The 23,218-nt window shown below is 37.1% G+C and overlaps 1 protein-coding gene and 1 long non-coding RNA gene across 2 annotated transcripts in view; one reads left to right on the top strand and one right to left on the bottom strand.

The window, feature by feature from the left end:
- The window catches only part of CLCA4 (chloride channel accessory 4), a 33,899-nt gene extending 16,541 nt beyond the window's left edge, over positions 1-17,358 (top strand). Inside the window, exons 4-14 of the mRNA XM_055371663.2 lie at positions 52-160; positions 1,666-1,843; positions 2,195-2,413; positions 3,817-4,044; positions 7,486-7,663; positions 9,023-9,129; positions 10,962-11,177; positions 11,754-12,021; positions 14,325-14,495; positions 15,778-16,011; positions 16,366-17,358. Of these exons, the coding sequence (XP_055227638.2) occupies positions 52-160; positions 1,666-1,843; positions 2,195-2,413; positions 3,817-4,044; positions 7,486-7,663; positions 9,023-9,129; positions 10,962-11,177; positions 11,754-12,021; positions 14,325-14,495; positions 15,778-16,011; positions 16,366-16,955 (2,498 nt within the window). The 3' untranslated portion in view covers positions 16,956-17,358. The remainder of the gene's footprint in view (positions 1-51; positions 161-1,665; positions 1,844-2,194; positions 2,414-3,816; positions 4,045-7,485; positions 7,664-9,022; positions 9,130-10,961; positions 11,178-11,753; positions 12,022-14,324; positions 14,496-15,777; positions 16,012-16,365) is intronic.
- On the bottom strand, positions 7,658-22,646 carry LOC134756972 (uncharacterized). Its single transcript, XR_010130543.1, has 3 exons — positions 22,539-22,646; positions 21,581-21,655; positions 7,658-7,817 (listed from the first exon to the last, which is right to left on the bottom strand). It is a non-coding gene; the product is annotated as an uncharacterized lncRNA (long non-coding RNA).
- Between the last annotated feature and the right edge of the window lie 572 nt (positions 22,647-23,218).

The raw sequence follows: 23,218 nt of genomic DNA, 5'->3' as shown, positions 1-23,218 counted from the left end.
CAAAATGTGTCACTTGGATTATGATCATGTATTTGAAATGCTTTCCCACAGGCAAACTGTTTGTCCATGAGTGGGCTCACCTCCGGTGGGGAGTGTTTGATGAGTACAATGAAGATCAGCCTTTCTACCCTGCTAAGTCAAAAAAAATCGAAGCAACAAGGCATGGCTACTTAAATTTTCTAAACTGACTTCAGGCTTTTATCCATTCTTATTTTCCTACTTTGATTTCTTCCAAAATCATTCTTAATGCAGACAATATGTCACAAAACAATGCTTTTATTTTTTTTTAGAAAGTGTATCTTTAAGTAGTTGATTGCTATTTAAAACATACATAATTTCAATGGCAAGCATTCAGTTGACAATTTAACATATTTTATACCTCTCTACCATAGCCTCCAGAACTCACTTGCATTGAAGTTGGGCATGTAAATGGATATACAATATGCTGGGATAAGATCAAAGTTATTTACATTACACAAGAATGCACAAACATGGTTAAGTAGTGCTAAATGTGGACTGAGTAAGAAATCAAGCAGCTTCAAGGAGCCAAGCAGGAACTTCTTGGAGATTTATAAAGGTTATTTTATAATGCCATCTAGCATCACAGTTAATAATAGACTCTCCTTTTGATTCTGTGATCAAAAGAGCAAAATAGTTGGGAAGAATCAATTTAAAATTAAAATTGGTGCTATCACCTCATCAATGTAGATGTCCTGCTGGGGTTTGGGACTTGACACTAATGTGAGAACTGAAAGGTATACGAATTCAATCAAGGTCCTTCCTCTGCCCCATTGCACCAATTTGCAGGCACATCTTTTAGAGAGTGTTACATTTATTGCATTTGTTTATATCATATTCCCCTTAGATGTATAACTGCTGCTGCAGAATATTCAGCATGATTTTCCACATAGATAGTTTCATCATGTCCACCTAGTTTGGGAGCAATAGAAGCATCGACATATTTATAAGACTCTCTAAATAGCTGAATAGAAACTAGTCATCATTTCCTGAATTTGAACTGAAAGTCTATTGAAAAGACAAAATATGTTCACATCTCAGTGTATTTGTTGTAATCACTGCCACCTGTGGTCAATTACATGCCATAAAACATATGTCTAAAATGTCTCCATCATTTTTTATTCTACCATGGGATTCTTGGCAGCACCTCATCTTCGCTTCCAATCACATTTCCCTTTGGATAAAAATGCTCTTCGAGTAATAAGAACATTTGTGTCTATCCCATGTACTACTTTTTGGGAATATCTTCTTTGGGAGGAAATCTACAAAGAACTTCAAGCTAAAGTGGTACTCAGAGTAAATTGTCTCAAAAATTCTCTTATCCAGGTCCCTATAGCATATTTACCACCAAAAGTCCAGTGGGAGAGATGTCTAAGCTTTAATACAAGGAGAGAACTCATCAGAGGAGAGAACTCAACCATTGTGTTTATCTGGAGGCCCCACTTAAAATTTCCCTCTAGAATTTCTTAAAAAATAGATAATTATTTTGATTGGAACCCTTAAACTCTATAGCCAGGATAGGAAGTACATGGTACCATAGAAGAATAAACATCTTGATATAAAGTTCATCATGAATAGAACCACTTAAGATTTCTGTAAGTGCTAATGATTCAGTTGCCTCAAATATTAACTGTCATATATTTTCAGGTGTTCCGCAGGTATCTCTGGTAGAAATAGAGTTTATAAGTGTCAAGGAGGCAGCTGTCTTAGTAGAGCATGCAGAATTGATTCTACAACAAAACTGTATGAAAAAGATTGTCAATTCTTTCCTGATAAAGTACAAACAGAAAAAGCATCCATAATGTTTATGCAAAGTATTGATTCTGTAAGTATGCTGATAATTGCTTCCAGAATTTATAATCAAATGACATATTGTCATGTTTTTAAAGTATCTGTTCAGGTGACCTGAGGATTACATATATTGATATAGAGTTCTTTGAACACTGGCTAACACATAGTATATGCTGAACTAGTGCTATCTAGTGTTATCTATTATTAATGTTACCATTATTCTTATTATGGTAAATCTACCTTATTGTAATATTGATGCTCAGTAAATGATATTCCATTTAACAAACAACATATCTGCAGAAGACTTTTAAATTTTTCAGGTTTGTAGTTTGATTTTTAAATGCATGGTATATTAAAATTATTTTTTATTTTATTAACGTTTTAGGTTGTTGAATTTTGTAACGAAAAAACCCATAATCAAGAAGCTCCAAGCCTACAAAACATAAAGTGCAATTTTAGAAGTACATGGGAGGTGATTAGCAATTCTGAGGATTTTAAAAACACCATACCCATGGTGACACCACCTCCTCCACCTGTCTTCTCATTGCTGAAGATCAGTCAAAGAATTGTGTGCTTAGTTCTTGATAAGTCTGGAAGCATGGGGGTAGGTTCACTTTTTCTGGATATAGGGATGTAGGATATTTGAAGATCCAAGAACACACTGAACTCTGTCTGCACCTAGATTGTTCTAAATTTCATGGTGGCATAAAGTACCATCACTGCCCATGATCATGACTTCAAGATACTGCAGCAAAATACCATAGTAAAAGAAAGATGCCAGTATAATTAAAAATACCTAATCCAAGGGTCACTTCCTCCTTGGATTCCTCCAGAAAATGGACTGGGCTTCTAGGCTGGTTAAAGCCCTTCTACTGTTTCCCAACAATGTCCTGCGCATACCTCTGTTACTGTATATTATATTTATGTTACACATTTCTCTTCCGCTAGCCTAGGAGATCCTCTAGGACTTGGAATCATGTCTTATTCATCTTTATCCCCATTTCCTAGAATAAAGTTAATCACATAGGAGTAATCAATAAATAATTGTTGAAATGAATGCACAGCAAACAAGTGGGTGCAATGTGATAAGAAACCAGAAGGATGGCACATTTAAGGCATAGCGAAGCATGCTGAAGAACAGGAATAAGGTCTTCAGCAAATGAGGGAGGTATTAAAAAGGGCAGAGAATGATAGAACTGAAGGAATTGAGCCACAACAATGCAGGTAGTGGAGACAACATGTAAAATGAAGATGTAGAAGTTTCTCATTGTGATTTGGTTCAGGGAGTTCAGAAGGAAATTTGGGCATAAATTGGCGGGGAGTAACACAGATCAGTATGGTGATAAGGACTGGAGAAGACAAATGCATGAAGAAGCTTACACCTTAGACAATTCCCTCCGAAAGAGGGCTGGGTCCTGAGGGTTACCAAAGAGCCAATTCAATTAACCCGTTAGTGGAAAGGGGGCAGCGAGAGGTTAGGAACAGAAGGAGAAAGTGGGAAGATAGGGCCTTGGCCTCTCCAAACTTAAAATGAAGCTTGGGTAAGTATTACCTTTTGGGCAGTCTAGTTTCCAGTGGATGGAGTGATTCCAGTCTCTGGTTGGAGTCTGCAACAGTCTGGTTTGATTTATAGGCTTGGGGGTATGGTTTTATCTGAAGACAACAAGCACAGGAGCTCCCAAGAGTAATTAGACAGTCTCTAAGATGTGTCTCCTCACCCCAATTTCAATGCAATCCCCACCCTACCTTCCACCTCTTACTTGGATACTCAGCAGTCAAGAATCAATTGTAAATAAAAACCTGCGCTCCTTACTATACATGTCCCATAATACACACCACCATTTTTTTAATTTTATCAATTAAAAATTTGATAATTGCTTCCTTTAACAACATCAATTACCGTTCATAGAAAATGTTACCAATAAATTCTGTCCATTCATTTTATGTGATCTTCTATCATTTTCCAGTCAAAATCACTTGTTTGTTTTTCTTGTCTTTTTAATCTAGGGTAATGACCGCCTAAATCGAATGAATCAAGCAGCAAAACATTTCCTGCTGCAGACTGTTGAAAATGGATCCTGGGTGGGGATGGTTCAGTTTGATAGTACTGCCACTATTGTAAATAAGCTAATCCAAATAAAAAGCAGTGATGAAAGAAACACGCTCATGGCAGGATTACCTACATATCCTCTGGGAGGAACTTCCATCTGCTCTGGAATTAAACATGCATTTCAGGTGAAAATCGTACTGCAAATATATTTTGGTTTTTGTTTGTTTTCAGGACATTTTCATGTTAAGTAGTACTGCACATACTTGCTGGCTAATTTTAACATAATTAATCCTAAGAAGCACAGGACTAAGCATATAAAAAAAAGTTCTCTTGATGTTTTAACGGATCAGTGAATCAATGAACAACCCATGGGTGAATAAATGACTATCAATTTGCCACTCACTTACAAGCCCAAGGAAGTCATGGACTTTGCTGTCTTGTTACCACGCAGTAGTCAGTGCTCGATAAATGTTAGTTAAATAAGTGTGCTTGGATGCAAAAGCCATCAACATTTGGGGCAATGACACAGGTGATATAGTATGATTCTACTTTAAGCTAGTTCTCATTTGAGTTTCTGTAACATTCAGCTAGGGCAAACTATTTATTATACCTCTTAAAGCAGATGTAGCAAGACTGTGAGTCATATTTAGGGTAAGCCATACGAGTTAGAGCATGAACTTTGACATCAGAATACTGTATGTGCTACTTACTAACCATGTAATCTTAGGCTAACCTTTCAGTCTCTTTGGAGTCTTAGTGACTTACCTATACAATATAGGAAATAGGAATGCCTACCTCATAGAGTAATTATGAGGATTACATGAAATGATACATTTACATACTTAGAACAATATTTACTATATTATATAGTAAATATCTACTTCATATACTATATATACTAAGTATATAATAATTTAAGTGTATATTTATAATAATTAGTAAATATATGTATAATTATTATGAACATTATTTTTAGCCAAATGGTCATCTTGAGCCCACAATTAATATAAATTATGTCATTTTACTGTTTAGAAATCTTTACTGTCTCTTCACAGTCTACAAAATTGTCTCAATTTCTCAGTCTGATATTACTAAAAAGTCTCCCCCGCTCAGTAAAATTGCCCTCACTTATCTTTCCTGCCTTGTTTACTCCATTCTTCCCTCTTGATGCTCTGTCCTCCAAACAACTTACTACACACATTGTTCTCCAAGTCCACTGTGTACTAACAGCCTCCAAACCTTTGCACATGCAAGTTCCTCTACTTAAAATGCTTCCTTTTCTCCCATCTCTGCATGTTAAAATTCTACCAACCCTTCAAAATCCTTTCTCCTTCATGTAGCTTCCCATTTACTCCCAACCCAATTGCATCTATCTCTTCCATGGATTGCATGACATTTTAGTTTAGGTTTGTAACATGAAGTCCTGCATTCAAATTGCGATTGTCACTTATCAGCTTTGTGACCCTAAACATGATTCTTATCCTCTCTAGTCCTCAATTACCTCATCAGTAAAATAGGATAATTAAAGCTAGCACATAGGGTTGCTCATGTTTTAATTTATTCAAAATATGAACATGCTTTAATCTATTCACCAAGCAAAGCTTTTTCACTCTTATGGTACATGTATATAAGTGGGGAACAGATAATAAATAGATAGATAAATACAAGAATTGCAGATTATGTAGATAGTGTTGTGAATAAACGAAACAGGGTGATGCGACAGAGTAACAGGGAAAGGAGAATTACTTTGGGTAGAGAGGCCAATGAGCCTTCTCTAAAAAGTAACATTTAAGCTCTGATTTGAAGGATGAGAAGAAGCCAGTGGTTCAGATAGAAAAGAAATGCAAAAGTTCCTTAAGGAAAAAGGTGAGAAAAAACTAGATTATTCTACGAAATTATAGAAGCTAGTAGCAGTGGAGTTTGGCAAATGAGGGGATATGAAATGTGGTTGGAGAGGTAGACAATGACTAGATCTTAAAAAACTTCAAAAAATATGAGGCTTGTATTTTGTTTCAAGCACAACAAAAAGCTCTTGAAGGGTTTAAAGTATCGGAGTTTGATAATCAATTTATGTTCCAGGAAGATGATTCCAATTGCCCTGAATAAAATAAATTGTAGGCAGTAAAAGTGGTAATAGGAAGACATTTTGGGAGCTTGGAGATGGATTAAATTATACAATGTATAAAACACAGTTAATACATAGTGAATGTTCAGTAAACTGTAACACTACACTGTTATTTCTCTTGAACTATAGAATATTCTGTAGTAAATACATATTAGTTTTGTCTTCCTTGTTCATCTCTAGATCTCCTCAGTCTCTGACACAAAGCTCCATAAACATTGTAAAATTGAACCCAATTATTTATTAATATATGAATGTAGGAATGTAGTTCCTACTGAATCCCCAGCACGGTGACTGGCACATTGTAAATGTTTGGTAAATAAACTCATGCAAGAAAAGGAGAGGTGAAAGAGAGAACTCTGCTTCATCTTTGGATCTTCATTTTGTACTTAAATGCGTGGGAGAAGTGTGATGGAGATGCTACAAATGCCATAAATGTATAAAAGCATTTTCCTCTCTTTCCGTTCGGTTTCAAGGCATGTCAGAGAATATTTCCCATATATTGCAATATATATATTAGTCACTCTTTGCTTCAAAACATGCAAAAATTGTAATAAGCGTGGTCAATTTGTTCCCTGATACCAGCTTTCTTAGGGATTTCTACATTCCAAACCCTCTTCTGCAAATCTACACACACACCTTCACTCCATGCCAAAGAAAGTCACTGACAATCTGTCATTTTTCACCTCTTGGCCTGGAATCAAGGTATCAAAATGGTGCTCCAAGATGCCACCACCAATTAAAACTGTCAAAGAAAATGAAATATGTTGTCATCCTGGGCTAAGTTCTCTCTATCCTCTTTTACAGGCACCTAGTTTCAAAACTTTGAGTTTCAAACTGTTTGGCATTTAGGAAAAGGATACAAGCTACAAATTGAACTTAATAAGTATAATTTTAATATATTCTTTAAGCATCACCAATATGCTTACTTCTGTGCCAGTTATTATTAGAAGTAAACGAAAGTTGCATAACAAAGTCCCTAACCACATGCTTAGAACTTTCCATGTTTTTTCTTTATAAGCATACTGAGGGTTTACTAATTTGTAATCACTGACTTTTTCAAATGTTGAAGTGGATTCTTAATGCATCTAGCTTTAAATGCAAGAGACTTTATAAACTGAAGGCTTGTCTGTCAGAAGGTAGTCCAGTCAAAGAAAACATAACACTATTTAATGTCACATACTGTGATTATACCTTTGGTATCTGGTTGACCTGAGTTTCCCAGGTTGAGATGTTATTGTCATTTAGTCTAGACAGGATTTTCCAAAGCCTGGTCCCACCGAATTCCTTTAAATAAATACTCCCTGCAGCTGGGAGTTAAAAAAATTCATGTTTAACTTTCCCCAAGGATTGTTGATTGAAAATTCTTTATTTTAAAATAGAGGTTATCTCTTCTATTCTGCATAACTTTGTTTATTTTCTCTGTAAATTTTTTCTCATTTCCCATTTGTCTATTTGATCTAGGAACGTCTGTTGGTAACTGTGCTCTGAATTATGTTTGCAGGTGATTGGAGAGCTACATTCCCAACTCGATGGATCTGAAGTACTGCTGCTGACTGATGGGGAGGATAACACTGCAAGTTCTTGTATTGATGAAGTGAAACAAAGTGGGGCCATTGTTCATTTTATTGCTTTGGGAACAGCTGCTGATGAAGCAGTAATAGAGATGAGCAAGATAACAGGTAAAACACGATCCATTTATTCCAGGCCTTCAATAGTAATGCATAAATGTAAAGGCTGACAGTTCAACAACGTCTCTTGAGTTTCTGCCTTGGAGGCACTGAAGCTGGGGACCAGACCCAATCTCTGTTCTCGTGGCACTTGGAGTCCAGTTGGCTGGAGAGACAAACAAAACTGTTGATGAAATAACATAATCAGATAGCATTCCTACATAACAGGAGGAATATAGAAAAATAAAGTTCTATATGAGCAGAGGAAGCCATTAGTTTTACTAGAGTTGTATAGAGCCAGGGAAAGGAAGCATGCGAAACTAGCTGAATTCTGAGCTGGGCTTTGAACAGATGGTGAATTTCTCTGGGAAGAAAAAGGGGGTAAGAAAAGATGATCAAGTCATGAGCAAAAAACATCATGTTGGGGTGACAATGCAAGGCGCATGGAGGGAATGGTGAAAACTCCATGAGACCAGAGCATAAGTTGTGGGGTGGGTGTATGTGATTAACAGAAGCTCAGACTGAAAAGATCTAAATAACAATGAAGTTTTTATATAAACATTAACTATGGTAGCTGTTATTTCAGACACACAGATGTGATGAAAATGGATTACGTGTTTCCAATACCTTCTTAAACATAGTAGAGAATATATAATTTATGACATGAGTATAAATTATGTTGAATTGGCTTCTAATGGTACTAAATATATGCTTTCTTTTTAATGCTTTGTTATACAAAATCACATCATTTCAAATTCCTTTCATGGCCATTGTAAAATTTATTTCTATTCCAAGTAGCTCCTTAAAAGTAGTACTTTTTTGGATTTATCTCTCTTGCTTTCCAATTTTCTATCTGCTCATTGCCAGTTATTGTGAGAATACCTAAATATAGCAGCTCTTTCATCTTTCTAATTTTCTGATTTTGGTCTATGCTAGCTGAAATATCTGAAAGTCAACTTTGTTAGAACTAAAATAAAAGATTAACAATCTTTTAACAAAAGATTTCACAAATCTACACTGGCTGAAATATCTGAAAGTCAATTTTGTTAGAAATAAAAGTTTCTCTAAAAGGGCTGTGTAAAGTTTGTGAGCTTTAATACATGGAATTGTAACATCTTTCATATTCTATAATTATCATGCATTTTAGCTAGCTAAGATTTTGATAATGAGGTATTATGGTAGCTTTCATTCCCTAGTTATGACATTTTAAAATGAGCATTTCAGAATTAACCTGTACAACTATGTGCTTTTGGTCTATTTTAATAACACATACTGAAACTATGATTTTGTTTTAACTATTAGCTTAATAATCACTAAAATATATGTACTTATTTTCTAGAAAGCAGTCTAATTAATGCATTTACATTTTAGGAGGAAGTCATTTTTATGTTTCAGATGAAGCCCAGAACAATGGCCTCATTGATGCTTTTGGGGCTCTTACATCAGGAAATACTGATCTCTCCCAGAAGTCCCTTCAGGTCAGAGTTCTCATTCCTTGGGTTTTCATGTTCACTTTTGCCATAACAAGAAAAAACCATTTGGTGGTTATAAGTTTTGAGTTCCATATTTTTCTCAAAGTAAATTTTTAATTAAAATCTAAACTTTAATCTTAAATAGAAATTACCCTTAGCTATAGCCAAATTAATTGGTGAAATAAGAGTAAAATAAATGGTGAAACAGCAGACATACTGTTTATTTTCCTATTGCCATGGGTTTGGTTAAGAAATGACATTACAATGTTATAATGTCAAATTTTTCACCAAAAATGGACCTTTTCCAAAATAAAGCACCCATTTTTCAATGAATGCATTTTAAAAGCTCATGCTTCCAAGCTTTCCCCATGCTTAACTTCTATGAAATAGATTTAGAAACATGAACTCAAGAACCTGGCTGGGAAATGGAAGGAGTGTATCTTGGAAATAAATTAAGCAGGAGAAAGACGGGGTGAATAATCATTGTCTATCTACAAACATAGGGCTTCTGTCACCTCTTCAACCACTTTTTTCGGTGGCTTTTGTTTTATTCACCTGTTTTCCGAATTTAACACTTTTGCTCGTCTGGTTCTTGATAGCACCACCATTTTCTGTTACTTAGATTCAAAAACTTTGAGTAAACTTTGATTCTTCTTTCTTCATGTCCCATGTGAACATAGCCAGTTTCTCTCAAAATATATTTTACAAAAATATTTCTCTTCTTTTCATTCCTACATGTCTATGTCATGTCACTTTATGCCAAGATTTCTGTCTGGTGTTTTCCAGCTCATCAGCTCACTGCCTATATTAAAACTTGCCATGATCCCTAAACAAATCTATTTTCCTCTACTTCTCAACAATGAAAAGAACAGAAGTTATAGGATGTGAGCTTAGAGTATGTACAGATTTGTTTGGACATCTTGTCTGCAGATATACCCTGCAAACAAGTTAAAAATTAGTGTGCGATATAGCCTGCTAGTGTTTGGAGAATAAGCTGAAGTATAATAAAGGTCATTTCTGAGGTTGCCATCATCGTTGATTGAGAACATGATGATTATAGTGACTGAAATTGAGAAGTAAGGAGAGAGAACTGATTCTGAAGATACTATTTTGTGTTCTGTTTATTTTAAATGGATGGTAGGAATACCAAGAAACCCGCTATACAATATAGCAACTGTAGTTAAAAACAATGTATTGTATATTTGAAAATCACTAAGTGGATTTTATGCATTCTCACCACAAAAATAAGTATGTGAGGTAATGCCTATGTTAATCCACTTGATTTAGCCATTCCACAATATGTGCATATTTCTTTGTCACTTTAAAAAATGAGTAACTAAACAAAAATGGTTGGCCCTTCTGGACTAACAGCTATCAACAAAAAGTTGAGATACTTTCTTTAAAGCTCTTCTCAAAGAAAGCTTCTACATTTCCTCTCTTCTCAGGATCCCAACCTTTATGTATCAGTTTGCCCTCTTGTTGAATATATTTACTGTCCAGTGCTACTCCCTCTATCTGTGTGAAAAAATTATTTCAAATTTCCACATCAGGAAAACATCCATGAATGCTTGCCAAGACAACCGGGAAAAAAACAGTAAGGTCATATTCATGACTGTAAAACCCATGTTTCTGCTCTACATGTTTCTGCTCTAAGTCTCTTACTTCCTCACTTTTTAATTGATAACTGTCATATCATCACCACCTTGCAGAGAGATCACAAGTCTAAGGTGGTTTGCCATTTATAAGCTTGTTCTCAGGCCAGAAATTAAAAACCATCTTGAAAAAAGAATAAAATTATTGTCTTCTGCAGTCATTAATTTTGAAATCTATTTAAACAGCTTGAAAGTAAGGGATTAACACTGAATAGTAATCCCTGGATGAACGACACTGTCATAATTGATAGTACAGTGGGAAAGGACACGTTCTTTCTCATCACATGGAACAGTCTGCCTCCCAGTATTTCTCTCTGGGATCCCAGTGGAACAATAATGGAAAATTTCACAGTGGATGCAACTTCCAAAATGGCCTATCTCAGTATTCCAGGAACTGCAAAGGTAAGCAATCAGCTTTTAGACATCCTGTCAACATTTTTAAAAAACTGAACATAAATTGTTTAATGTCATAAATGTCAGTACCAAAGGCTGTATCAACTTTAAAATTAAGATAAAATAGTATGTACTTTCCATGCCTGTGTCCTTAAAACTATGATGGTAGGAAAAAAGAACTTATATATCAAGAAGAAGGAAGAAAAGGTAGTCAAGACTGTTTGAGAAGAACTTTAAGAAGGAAATGTAGGAAGAGTCTATGCAAATTGGTGGGTAGAGAGCTACAGGGTCCTTCCTTATTCACCCTACCAGGATTGATGAATCTGTGGACTCTAAGGCCAAAACCAAGGCAAACCTTCTAAAACTTATTTTTTCCAATTGAGATGTAGCAAAGTGTACACATCATGAATGGTACCACTTGGCATGCCCTGTCTGAACTGCCTCAGCCCTTACCCATTTATCCTCAACATCCTTAAAACCTCTTTATTCTCTCCCCATTATATAATTTATTTTAGAATTACGTAATGGAAATATAGAAAGTAGCTTGACTTTGGATACTTACTATATTTCTGTTGAAACTTTTAGGTGGGCACTTGGGCATACAATCTTCAAGCCAAAGCAAACCCAGAAACATTAACTATTACAGTAACTTCTCGAGCAGCAAATTCTTCCGTGCCTCCAATCACAGTGAATGCTAAAATGAATAAGGACGTAAACAGTTTCCCCAGCCCAATGATTGTTTACGCAGAAATTCTACAAGGATATGTACCTGTTCTTGGAGCCAATGTGACTGCTTTCATTGAATCACAGAATGGACATACAGAAGTTTTGGAACTTTTGGATAATGGTGCAGGTAATTCACAGGTTTTTATGAATAAGCCAATATTTTCCTAATTCAGCATGTTGTGAGTCCCTGTGGCATTGTGGAGCAGTAAGACAGGCAACAGAATTGATGCAGATTAAGGAGGAACAGCAGGAACAGCAGGAAATTTTATCTAGGTAAAACCTACAGAGTGCTTAGCAAATGTCTTGCATGTGGTAAGCACTCAATCAATGTTTTTGGGCTGGGCGCTGTGGCTCACTTATGTAATCCTAGCACTTCGGGAGGCCAAGGTGGGCAGATCACTTGAGGTCAGGAGTTTAAGACCAGCCTGGCAAACATGGTGAAACCCCTTTTCTACTAAAAGTACAAAAAATTAGCCAGGTGTGGTGGCACACACTTGTAATCCCAGCCACTTGGGAGGATGAGGACAGAGGATCACTTGAACCTGGGAGGTGGAGGTTGCAGTGAGCCAAGATCATAACACCACATTCCAGCCTGGGCAACAGAGAAAGACTCCGTCTCAATGACAACAAAAATACCCAATAAATAAATAAAAATAAAAACGTTTTTGGTTGTTGAATTTTTTTGTTTGTTTTTTTTGTTTTTTTGAGATGAGGTCTCACTCTGTCACATGGGCTGGATGGAGTTCAGTAGCACCATTTCAGCTCACTGATGCCTCTGCCTCCCAGGCTCAAGCAGTCCTCCTATCTCAGCATCCCAAGTAGCTGGGATACAGGTGTGTGCCACCATGCTCAGCTAATCTTTAAATTTTTTTTTGTAGAGAAAAGGTCAACAAAAGAGAAAAGGTCTCACTATATTGCCCCAGCCGGTCTCAAACTCCTAGGCTTAAGCCACCCTCCCACCCCAGCCTCCCAAAGTGCTGGAATTACAGGAGTGAGCCACCATGCCTGGCCATACATGTAATTTTTTGTCATCATTATTGTTTATCATCCAGGCAACCAATGTCTGTCACCAATTAGAAAGGTCTCATTCAGGAGGCTGAGGACAGCATCAAGAAAGTCTGGCTAGAGAGAGGGTGAAGCACAGGCAAACTAAATGTGATTAAGTGATAGAACTTGGGTCTCTGGCAGGAAAAGAAAGCAGTAGTAATCCTCAACAGCTGGAACAAAGTATAAATATAGTCCTGAGAACTGGGGCCCAGAGGCAGCTAGCACTGCCACAAAAGAGGAAGATTCATCACTGGGGCATCAGATACCAGGTCTGGCTGGTAGGAATCAAGATGCAACGTTGGCCATTTTCTGTCTCCCTGGTCTGCACAGATGGGTGATGCCTAAAGACCCTTTCCCTAGATTCTGGATTGTTCTAGGAACAGAAGCTTCTGTTAAGAGGTTAATGAGCAAGGAAATAACTATATTGATAGGCACCCGAATTAACAAAATTTTCTATCAGTATATTTTGCAATGTAACTTATTCAATCATTTTATAATCATATCTTCAACTAGAGTTGCCCCTGAGAAAAACTGAGAAGGTGAAATTGTTCTTTTGTGTACCTCAATGCCTTCTTCAGATATATCAATATTTCCACAACTATCCCTTGCCTCTTTTTTCCCTTTCTGCAAATCTATACTACATTAAAACTTATATGCACCATGTTTCCCTTCTCAACATTTTGCTAGATGACCATTTAGGTAATTGGGGAAATTTGCTAATTTGGAATGCCTTTACCTGAGATGGTATTAGTGATTAACAATGACACAGAGCAGACATTCTTTAGTCTGCAAATGTCTTTAGTCTGCAGACAAACTTTAGTGTGCAAAGGAATCATCTCGAGGGCTAGTAAGAACACAGAATGCTGGGACCGTTCCCTAGGAAGTCTGGGAAATGTGTATCTCTAAAAATCTCCAAATTTAGTAATTTTAGTTGACTGTTGTGAGAATTAAATCCTACACAAAGAAAGGATTTTTCCTTAGTAGGGACCCTTTTGATTTAAACAGAGAGATGACATAGTGTGTTTAGAGAAAGCAAGCTGAAAGCAACCCAGTGGTGGAGAAATTGTAAGAGTACTATGCGTAATATTCTGTATATGAATTAATAAGGACAGAAAGGTGAAGTATTTAGGCATTTATTACGCATACATAAATATAAGTGTGTGTGTATGTATGTTATATAGAAATAATAGATATCGAAATAGCTCAAGGGTGTCAATTCTACAATATATTATTTTGGCAGAATATAATGGAAATATTCTCCAAAGGGTCAATCTAAAAATATTAAGCCTAATCTAGAGGATATGCTTGTAGAGGCCAATTGCTTGTCTTAGAAAATGCAAAATTTCTCTTTACAAGACTTTATTCCTTCATTTCTATAACAAGGCGCTGATTCTTTCAAGAATGATGGAGTCTACTCCAGGTATTTTACAGCATATACAGAAAATGGCAGATACAGCTTAAAAGTACGGGCTCATGGAGGAGCAAACACTGCCAGGCTAAGATTACAGCCTCCACTGAATAGAGCCGCATACATACCAGGCTGGGTAGTGAACGGTGAGTAACTCGTGATATTTATAATCCAGTGATAGTTTGAATAATATTGGTGATTTGATATAATTAAGGCTTCAAACAGGTTGATTAAAACTCAAAATATAGCTTTTCCCATTTATGGAATAAAGTTCTCAGTCATACTAGGATTTGCCTCTAAATTAATCTAAGCTTTGGTACAATGTCTGGCACCTAGTAAGCACTCAAGCACTCAAAAAAGGTCAATTATTCTTATTTTTTTTAACTTTCAGTTTAGGTTTGAAGGTACATGTGCAGGTTTGTTATATAGGTAAACTCGTGTCATGGCGGTTTGTTGTACAGATTATTTCATTATGCAGGTACTAAACCTAGTACCCAATAGTTATTTTTTCTGCTCCTCTCCCTCCTCCCAAACTCCACCCTCAAGTAGGCCCTAGTGCCTATTGTTACCCTCTTTGTGTCCATGAATTCTCATCATTTAGCTCCCACTTATAAGTGAGAACACGCAGTATTTTGGTTTTCTGTTCCTGCATTAGTTTGCTGAGGATAATGGCCTCCAGCTCCATCCATGTTCCTGCAAAAGACATGATCTCACTCAAAAACATCAGTTATTATTATGTTAGTTTGAACATCTTATGTATATCAACAATAATATGCCCAACTTTCAGCTCAAGATGAAGGAAACAGGCCAATTTATGAACCTAAGCACAAGCCTGTGCAGAATTTATCTTTCAGATTACATATGCTGTAGAGTAAACATTTATTTGGAATTTTAATAAGTAAAAAAGAAAAACAGTGTGTGCAGTAAAGTGATGTAAGAATTAAGAATGCATTCTTTGCTAGCTTTCTTTCATCTGGTCCCTTGTGACTTTTAGGGGCTTTCTACTAGCAATTGGAATACAATCAGAAGAATTATTCCTTAGCAATTGCAGCATGGAGGGAGGGACCTAGCGCAAGTGGGTGGAGGAGAACTGGCAATGATTTCCCCAGGTATATTCCCAGAGTGCAGATAATTCAAGAGGTAAAGCAATTCCTTTTTTAAAAAGGCACATATTGAATTATATAATATTTCTGTCACCCAGTGTAGGCTTAATTCTAAAGCAATTTGTTTTCTGATTCTGTCCTACAATATCCTACCAAAGAAAGAATTCTCTCACCAGTTGGGCGCTTATGATTGTCATAAAACTTAGTAAAAATGTGACTGTATATATTTTTTTAAAAGGAAAAGACAAGTGAAGAAGGTGATTCACTGAATTATAATAAATACCAGTAGTTTTGCCCATTATAAACCAGGAAATGTTTAATGCAGGGGAAATTGAAGCAAACCCGCCAAGACCTGAAATTGATGAGGATACTCAGACCACCTTGGAGGATTTCAGCCGAACAGCATCCGGAGGTGCATTTGTGGTATCACAAGTCCCAAGCCTTCCCTTGCCTGACCAATACCCACCAAGTCAAATCACAGACCTTGATGCCACAGTTCATGAGGATAAGATTATTCTTACATGGACAGCACCAGGAGATAATTTTGATGTTGGAAAAGGTAAGGATGAAGTGTCATGTGATTTTGACTTAAGTAAAAGGCACTAATTGCAAAAACAGGGGTGTAAGGGTGGGTGAGGGGAGAATGGTTTTATATTGACAGCCTAGCAAAGTGTTAATTTTATAATCCGATATTTTTTAATCAATCAAATGACACATTTTAACGTGGTCCTACTTTTCATACAAAGAAGGTAGCAATTTGCAGAGCTTAAGACCAGAATTCAGCTTTTATTTAAAAATGAGTAAGGCTTTTCATCTATCTGCTTTGCATAACTAGACATTTTTGAGAATAAATAAAAAGGAATGAATATGCTATGCTCCAGTCTCTAAACTACATGTAACTTTTTTTTCTCAGTTCAACGTTATATCATAAGAATAAGTGGAAGTATTCTTGATCTAAGAGACAGTTTTGATGATGCTCTTCAAGTAAATACTACTGATCTGTCACCAAAGGAGGCCAACTCCAAGGAAAGCTTTGCATTTAAACCAGAAAATATCTCAGAAGAAAATGCAACGCACATATTTATTGCCATTAAAAGTATAGATAAAAGCAATTTGACATCAAAAGTATCCAACATTGCACAAGTAACTTTGTTTATCCCTCAAGAAAATCCTGATGACATTGATCCTACACCTACTCCTACTCCTACTCCTACTCCTACACCTACTCCTACTCCTACTCCTACTCCTACTCCTACTCCTACACCTACTCCTACTCCTACACCTACTCCTACTCCTACTCCTACTCCTACACCTACTCCTACTCCTACTCCTACTCCTACACCTACTCCTACTCCTACTCCTACTCCTACTCCTACTCCTACACCTACTCCTACTCCTACTCCTGATAAAAGTCATAATTCTGGAGTTAATATTTCTACGCTGGTATTGTCTGTGATTGGGTCTGTTGTAATTGTTAACTTTATTTTAAGTACCACCATTTGAACCTTAACGAAGAAAAAAATCTTCAAGTAGACCTAGAAGAGAGTTTTAAAAAACAAAACAATGTAAGTAAAGGATATTTCTGAATCTTAAAATTCATCCCATGTGTGATCATAAACTCATAAAAATAATTTTAAGATGTCAGAAAAGGATACTTTGATTAAATAAAAAACACTCATGGATATGTAAAAACTGTCAAGATTAAAATTTAGTAGTTTCATTTATTTGTTATTTTATTTGTAAGAAATAGTGATGAACAAAGATCCTTTTTCATACTGATACCTGGTTGTATATTATTTGATGCAACAGTTTTCTGAAATGATATTTCAAATTGCATCAAGAAATTAAAATCATCTATCTGAGTAGTCAAAATACAAGTAAAGGAGAGCAAATAAACAACATTTGGAAAAAAATGAATTTGGTGTTGGTATTATTAAGTATAAATTGATAATCTCATATTCATCCAAAGCCTCCAACTGTACCCTACAATTGCCAAGGTTATGTTTACTACAGTTCATGGATATGGAGAAAACTAGAAAAAAAATCGAAATCAATTACCACCTGTCAAACTATAATTTTTCCTGATTTTATTTCAATATAAACATATATCTATCTCTTTTCATTTAAAAAGCCATACCTATCTGCATACTTTTTGTTTTATCATAGGAAAGAATTACTGAAACTATTATCTATTGCCCTTGTTTTCAGATAAAGAAAGCTAATTATTTTTAAAACAATATTTTCATTCATCTCTCAGGGTCACAACCGTATTGACTAATGAGATCACTTAAGGAGAAAATGTGGGTTGAAAGGAGTAGTTTTATATGGCAGACCATAGCCAGGTCAGCCAGAGGCCCTAATGATGTAAACAAAATGGAACACAGAGCATGTAACAATGGTGTAAGATGGTGCAGAAGGAACTTCCCCTCATAGGAGTAGGTAGACTTTGAGTCCAAGTTTACAAGCATATGGTTTCCTTGTACTTCCAACGGGTGGTTTTCTCATGTTTCACAGGAATTTTTATTACTATAACTCAGCATCCTGAGGAACTAGAGAGGACCTGAAGAACAGCATCCACTCATTTGCATTCTTATCTCAGGTAGCATTGTCAGGAATTCTTTGCTCTTTGGAAGTAAATGAAAATGAAAGCCATATAAGCTGAGTCCAGGGGTCACTTTTAACAATCTTCAAACATAGATCTTGACCTGGCGTAAAGAATTTGGTGTGATTAGCAGGGCTGACAAAAAAGGCCTTGTAGTTTAAGTTGGAAGTAGTAAAGGAGCAAAGGAAGAGGAAGTAAGTGGGAGACTCCTGACTCTAGGAAGGTTTGACTTCCTCACAAAGCATGCAGAAGAAAATGTGCAGAGGAAAATGAGCTGCGCACTAGGGCATTTGGAGACTAAGCTGTTGAGGCAATAGGTCTATTGGCACTATTAGCTCCTCTAGCAGACTGGCACCTGTTTGGCCAGTTGCTAATGGCTAGGGATGTACAAGAGAAAATGCAGGAAAAACATTAATTGTAGAGCACCTGGCCTTTACCAAGAGGGGAATGAAGGCCTGAAATTCTATGTTGGCACCAGAAATATCATATATCAGTCAGATTTTCTTTATGTCCTTTCCACCCATTTCACCCCATTACTCTGGAGGCAAAGCCTCCCAGCCTGGTTACTTCCCTCTCTGAGGTTCTAGTGCAACAGCTAGGCTCAGGTGGGTCCCAGTAGTGGGCTCTCTCCTCCCAGGTCAAGCTCTGATTTCATTCTATTCCCAGGTCTGCATCAAGTAGTTATTTGTGAATTCTTAAGAATCAGAAAGGTAACTAAATCATTACCATTGTTGTAGTCAATACAGGCTACATAATTTATGCTGCTCACTGAAAAATGAAAATAAGAGGCCTTTGCTTTAAAATTAGTAAGAATTTCAAGACACCAACAGCTAAACATTAAACCAAGTTCAGGGCCCTTCTAAGCAGAGCTCCAAGCAACTGCACAGATGGTATGTCCACAAAACCAGCCCTGGCTATAGTCCAGGATAAACTAGCGATTGTACCTACAGTATGAAGTCTCTGTGTGGGTTGTCCATTACAACCACCCAGCAGCATTTATGGTCTAGTAGTTGATTTATTTAATCATGAAAAAACTACCACATTTAGGAAGGTAAGTTTAGGCTCATTGCCTCTTGCAGGGAATCTGGCAACAGATAATACATCTAAGATATTCCATTAAGGAAGAGAGGCAGCCCTGTATGGGAGAGGACTAACCCTCTACGGACCTCAGAGACTCGAATGTCTACAGGGTTCCTGAATAGAAAAAAACCTGTATCACTAGCTATCCAAGTCAGTGTTACTCCTTGGGGTGGGAAGTCTACAGTGTCACAAGCTAGGTCTGCCCAAGCTCTAGCACAGAGAGATGGTATGCATTCATAGTCACAGCTGCTCAGCTAGGACTGAGAGAACTATCTTTCCATGCTTCTATTCATGCCACTGAGATGGCTGCTGTCACAGGCCAGAGTGCCCCAGTACAGCATGTGTAAGTGTGGGGACCCAAACCACAGTGCCTGATGAACATTCACACCAGCATAAAATAGGACTAAAAGGAGTTCAACTCAAAGCAACACTGAAGTGATCCAGGCCTATTGCAGCCAAACAGAAAAGTATGGTAGCTAATCCCCAAAAATGTTTCCAAAGATCCACAATTCCAATTATTTGTAGCCTTATGTAGTTCTTTCTCACATTGGATCTCAGCTGGGTGAATGATGTGCCTCAATTAACATAACACAGAAAAATGATAGATGTTTCCATTTTAGTGTTCTTGGGAACCCTGATCTACCATGTTAAAATACAGCTATGCTAATGGAGAGACCACTGGAGAGGTTCCAGGAATACAAGCAGAATAAAAAGAGGACTAATTAACTCTCGCTGTTTCCCAGCCTCTAGATGACTCCATTTGCAGTCACCAGACTCTAAGCCTAACCAGCAAAAGAACCTCCCATTTAAGCCCAGACAACCAATAGAATCATAGAAAAAAGAAAATGATTGATGTTTTGAGCCACTAAGTTTTGGGATGGTTTGGTCCACAGTACTAGATAGATTACCCAAATAACCAATAACTGTACTGGTCAGTGTTCCATCAGGGAAACAGACCACCATGAGTATTACAGAGTAGGGAATTTATTTATTATAAGAATTAGGATGAGGAAGTAAAGCACTGAAGAAAGGAAATGGGAGATCAGAAAAAAAATCTAACAAGCCTATCTGAAGTGCTGAAGTTTGTGTTGGGTGTTTAATGTCGGTATCCAGGCATGTCCAGGAACTGGAATGGGATTATGAAGGGGGCCACTGTAGAAATCTGTGGAAGACTGTTAACTGTGCATAAAAAAACCTTTGTGGGTTTGTTGCCAAGAGTCTTGTGGTGGACCTAGGATCACTATCAGTCAGCAATGTCAGCATTCAGAAAGAAGAGTCAGAAATGGAGTAGAGAGGAGCAAGGATGCCGGCCCATCTGCACCTGTTTCCCACCGCCTTTTATCACTTCTCCTGCAAGCAGTTATGGCTGCTGTTTTACTTCTGCCTTCCACATTTCATGCAAATTATTTTTGACCAACTCTAACCCAGAATCATATGGTTTCTGAGAGATGTAGTTCCAATTTATCCAACTTGCCTCAGCAAAGCCACTATTATATTAAGTGAAATAAGCCAGACACAAAAAGACAAATACCATATGTTCTCATTTATATGTGAAATCTAAAAACATTGTACACATAGAAGCAGAGAGTAGAATAGTGGTTACCAGAGGCTGGGGTGGGAGGAAAAAATAAGTTTGAGAGACCTACTGTACATCATGGTGATTATAGTTAATAATATGCTCTATAATTGAAACTCACAAAAAGAATAGAGTTTAACTGATCTAACCAAAACAAATTTTATGAGCTAATGCATTAATTAAATAGCTTGATTTATCCATTCCACAATGTATACGTATACAGACATACCATGTTTTACTGGATTTCACTTTATTGTGCTTCCACAGATACTGTGATTTTTACAAATTGACAATGACGATGCTAATGGAATTGGCCTCTGATGTTAGTAATTGCTACCCAGTGAAACAGAGGAACTCAGTAGAACACAGTTTGTTACAGCGACTCAAAAAATTATTTTTTCATGTTTATATCCTAGTGAATTGAGAATGTTCAATAAACTGCTTTCACAGCAATTATACTCAATATCATAACTGCAAAAACTTCGTAAGTTTTTGAAAAACAAAAAACAGTGACAAACCCACTGCTATACAGACCTACTCTCTAGGCACCAAATTCCTAATTTGTCTTTCCACTTCCTTCCCTCTTATAGAGAACACTTTTGTTCACCTTACCATCATTCATTCTCCCTCCTTCCAGCAAATGTCTAGTCATTTCCTACGCTGAACTTCTTGGCAAGTCCTTGTCTTCCTCTCCAATCCTGTTCCTCTTACCATCGCCCTCTACTTTTCTGGTGCCCAGCATTGCTTGATCACTGGTGCCTTAGATAAGCCTGATTTCCCTATACTTCTGTCTTTTCCCTTCACGTGACCATGAATATTATCTAGGGCTACCATATTACAGAACTCTAAAGGGATCCGTGCAAATCATACCTTGTATGAATGGTGCCCCTGGAGTTTCACAAAGCACAGTCTCTGCATCCTCATATGGTAGTCCTGCTCTTAGAGCTGACACATGAAAAAATAAGTATTCTTCGTAAATGATTCTATATTGTTCCATGAAACAGCAAGTTATTTTAAAGCCTTAGCATCTGTAATAGCATTTTAGTAAATATACCTGTTCAGATCATATTTGTTGCTAATTAATTATTTGATTTATCATCCCAATGCTCTGTTTTCTTTAATAATCTATGTGATGATCAGCAAATTAGTTCCTGATGCATTTGACCCCATGAGGAATGTAAGCAAAGCGCTACATATTTTATGTCCTGCTGTCTGTCATCATGTGATGTTTAGGAAATAGGAAGTTGTTTTAGAGGCATATGGAAAAGATTGAAGAGTAGGATTTTGGTGACGTGAAAGTAGAACCATCACTTACTTTATCATTTGAAGTTCTATCTGGGCTTGGAACTAAAAACAATCAAAACTTTTTGCTTTTCTGCAAAAATGCATCTATGTACAGCCTCTCAGATGTATTTAGAACCTTAATCAGGCTTCCTTTATAGAGCAAACCAGAACTCTCCAGACCCCAGAGAGCTCAGTGTCAGGAGATAATGCTATCTGAGGAAAGGAAGAAAGCCCACAGTTGAGTATCTGTTGCTCCTTCAACTTCTGCTCCACCACCATGAACCTTCTCTCTCTCTCTCTCTCTCTGTCTCTCTCTCTCTCTCTCTCTCACACACACACACACACACACACACACACACACACACACACACACACACACACACACACAGAGTTTGAGCCAAGCGTAGGTGGTTCAGAGCACTGTTTGGGTATAGGTTTGTCAATTTGTGTCAGGAGACTGTATAATTCTATAAAACTAAATTCATTCTCTTCACCTATACTTTCTTCCAAAATGTCCTATCTCAGTGAAAGAAAAGTATCTCACCATCCGGTTATTCAAACCAGAGACCAGGAGGCCATCTCTTGCTCTCCAATTTCTTCACCGTTTATGTCAAATCAGTGAATGAGTCTTGTTTGTGAAATCTGCTTAACTCTTATCTCTTCCCCACTCCTGTTCAGTGACTGCCTCAGTCAGCCTCCATCATCTTCTTCTGAAAAAGATGGTCCCTAATAGGTCTCTCTTTTCCGTCAATCCTTCCCAACCCATGTTCCCCACAGATTAATTTGAACAAAACCACAATAGTTCCCACACTGCTTTCAAGATAAGGTATAAATGCCACAAAGGCAGATACTTTGCCTGCTTTATTCAGCACTTCTTGCCAGGCACCTTGCATGATGGCAAATATTTGTCAAATGAATGACTGTAAGGCTCATGATCATTTGGCCCTAGCTTCCACTTCCACATCTCTTATTACACCATCCCCACTGATCTCCCAGCTGTAATCAGTCAAAGACTTTGAGTTTCCCCAGAAGTGCACACAGTTTTATATTTCTGGGCCTTTGTCAGAAATGCCATACTTTACCATTCCTTCTTTAATTCTTTGCACCTTCTTCAGCCTCCCTTTCTGCCCCCTAACCACATTCCCCTTTCTCAAAATCCCATTTCTACTGCCTCCTAGTTCCCTCCCTCACACTCAGACAGAATAGAAAACTCCCCCATTTGTG

Source organism: Gorilla gorilla, chromosome 1 (assembly GCF_029281585.2).
Source record: "Gorilla gorilla gorilla isolate KB3781 chromosome 1, NHGRI_mGorGor1-v2.1_pri, whole genome shotgun sequence".
In the NCBI taxonomy this organism is placed as follows: domain Eukaryota; kingdom Metazoa; phylum Chordata; class Mammalia; order Primates; family Hominidae; genus Gorilla; species Gorilla gorilla.
This window is presented reverse-complemented; position numbering and strand designations above follow the sequence as displayed.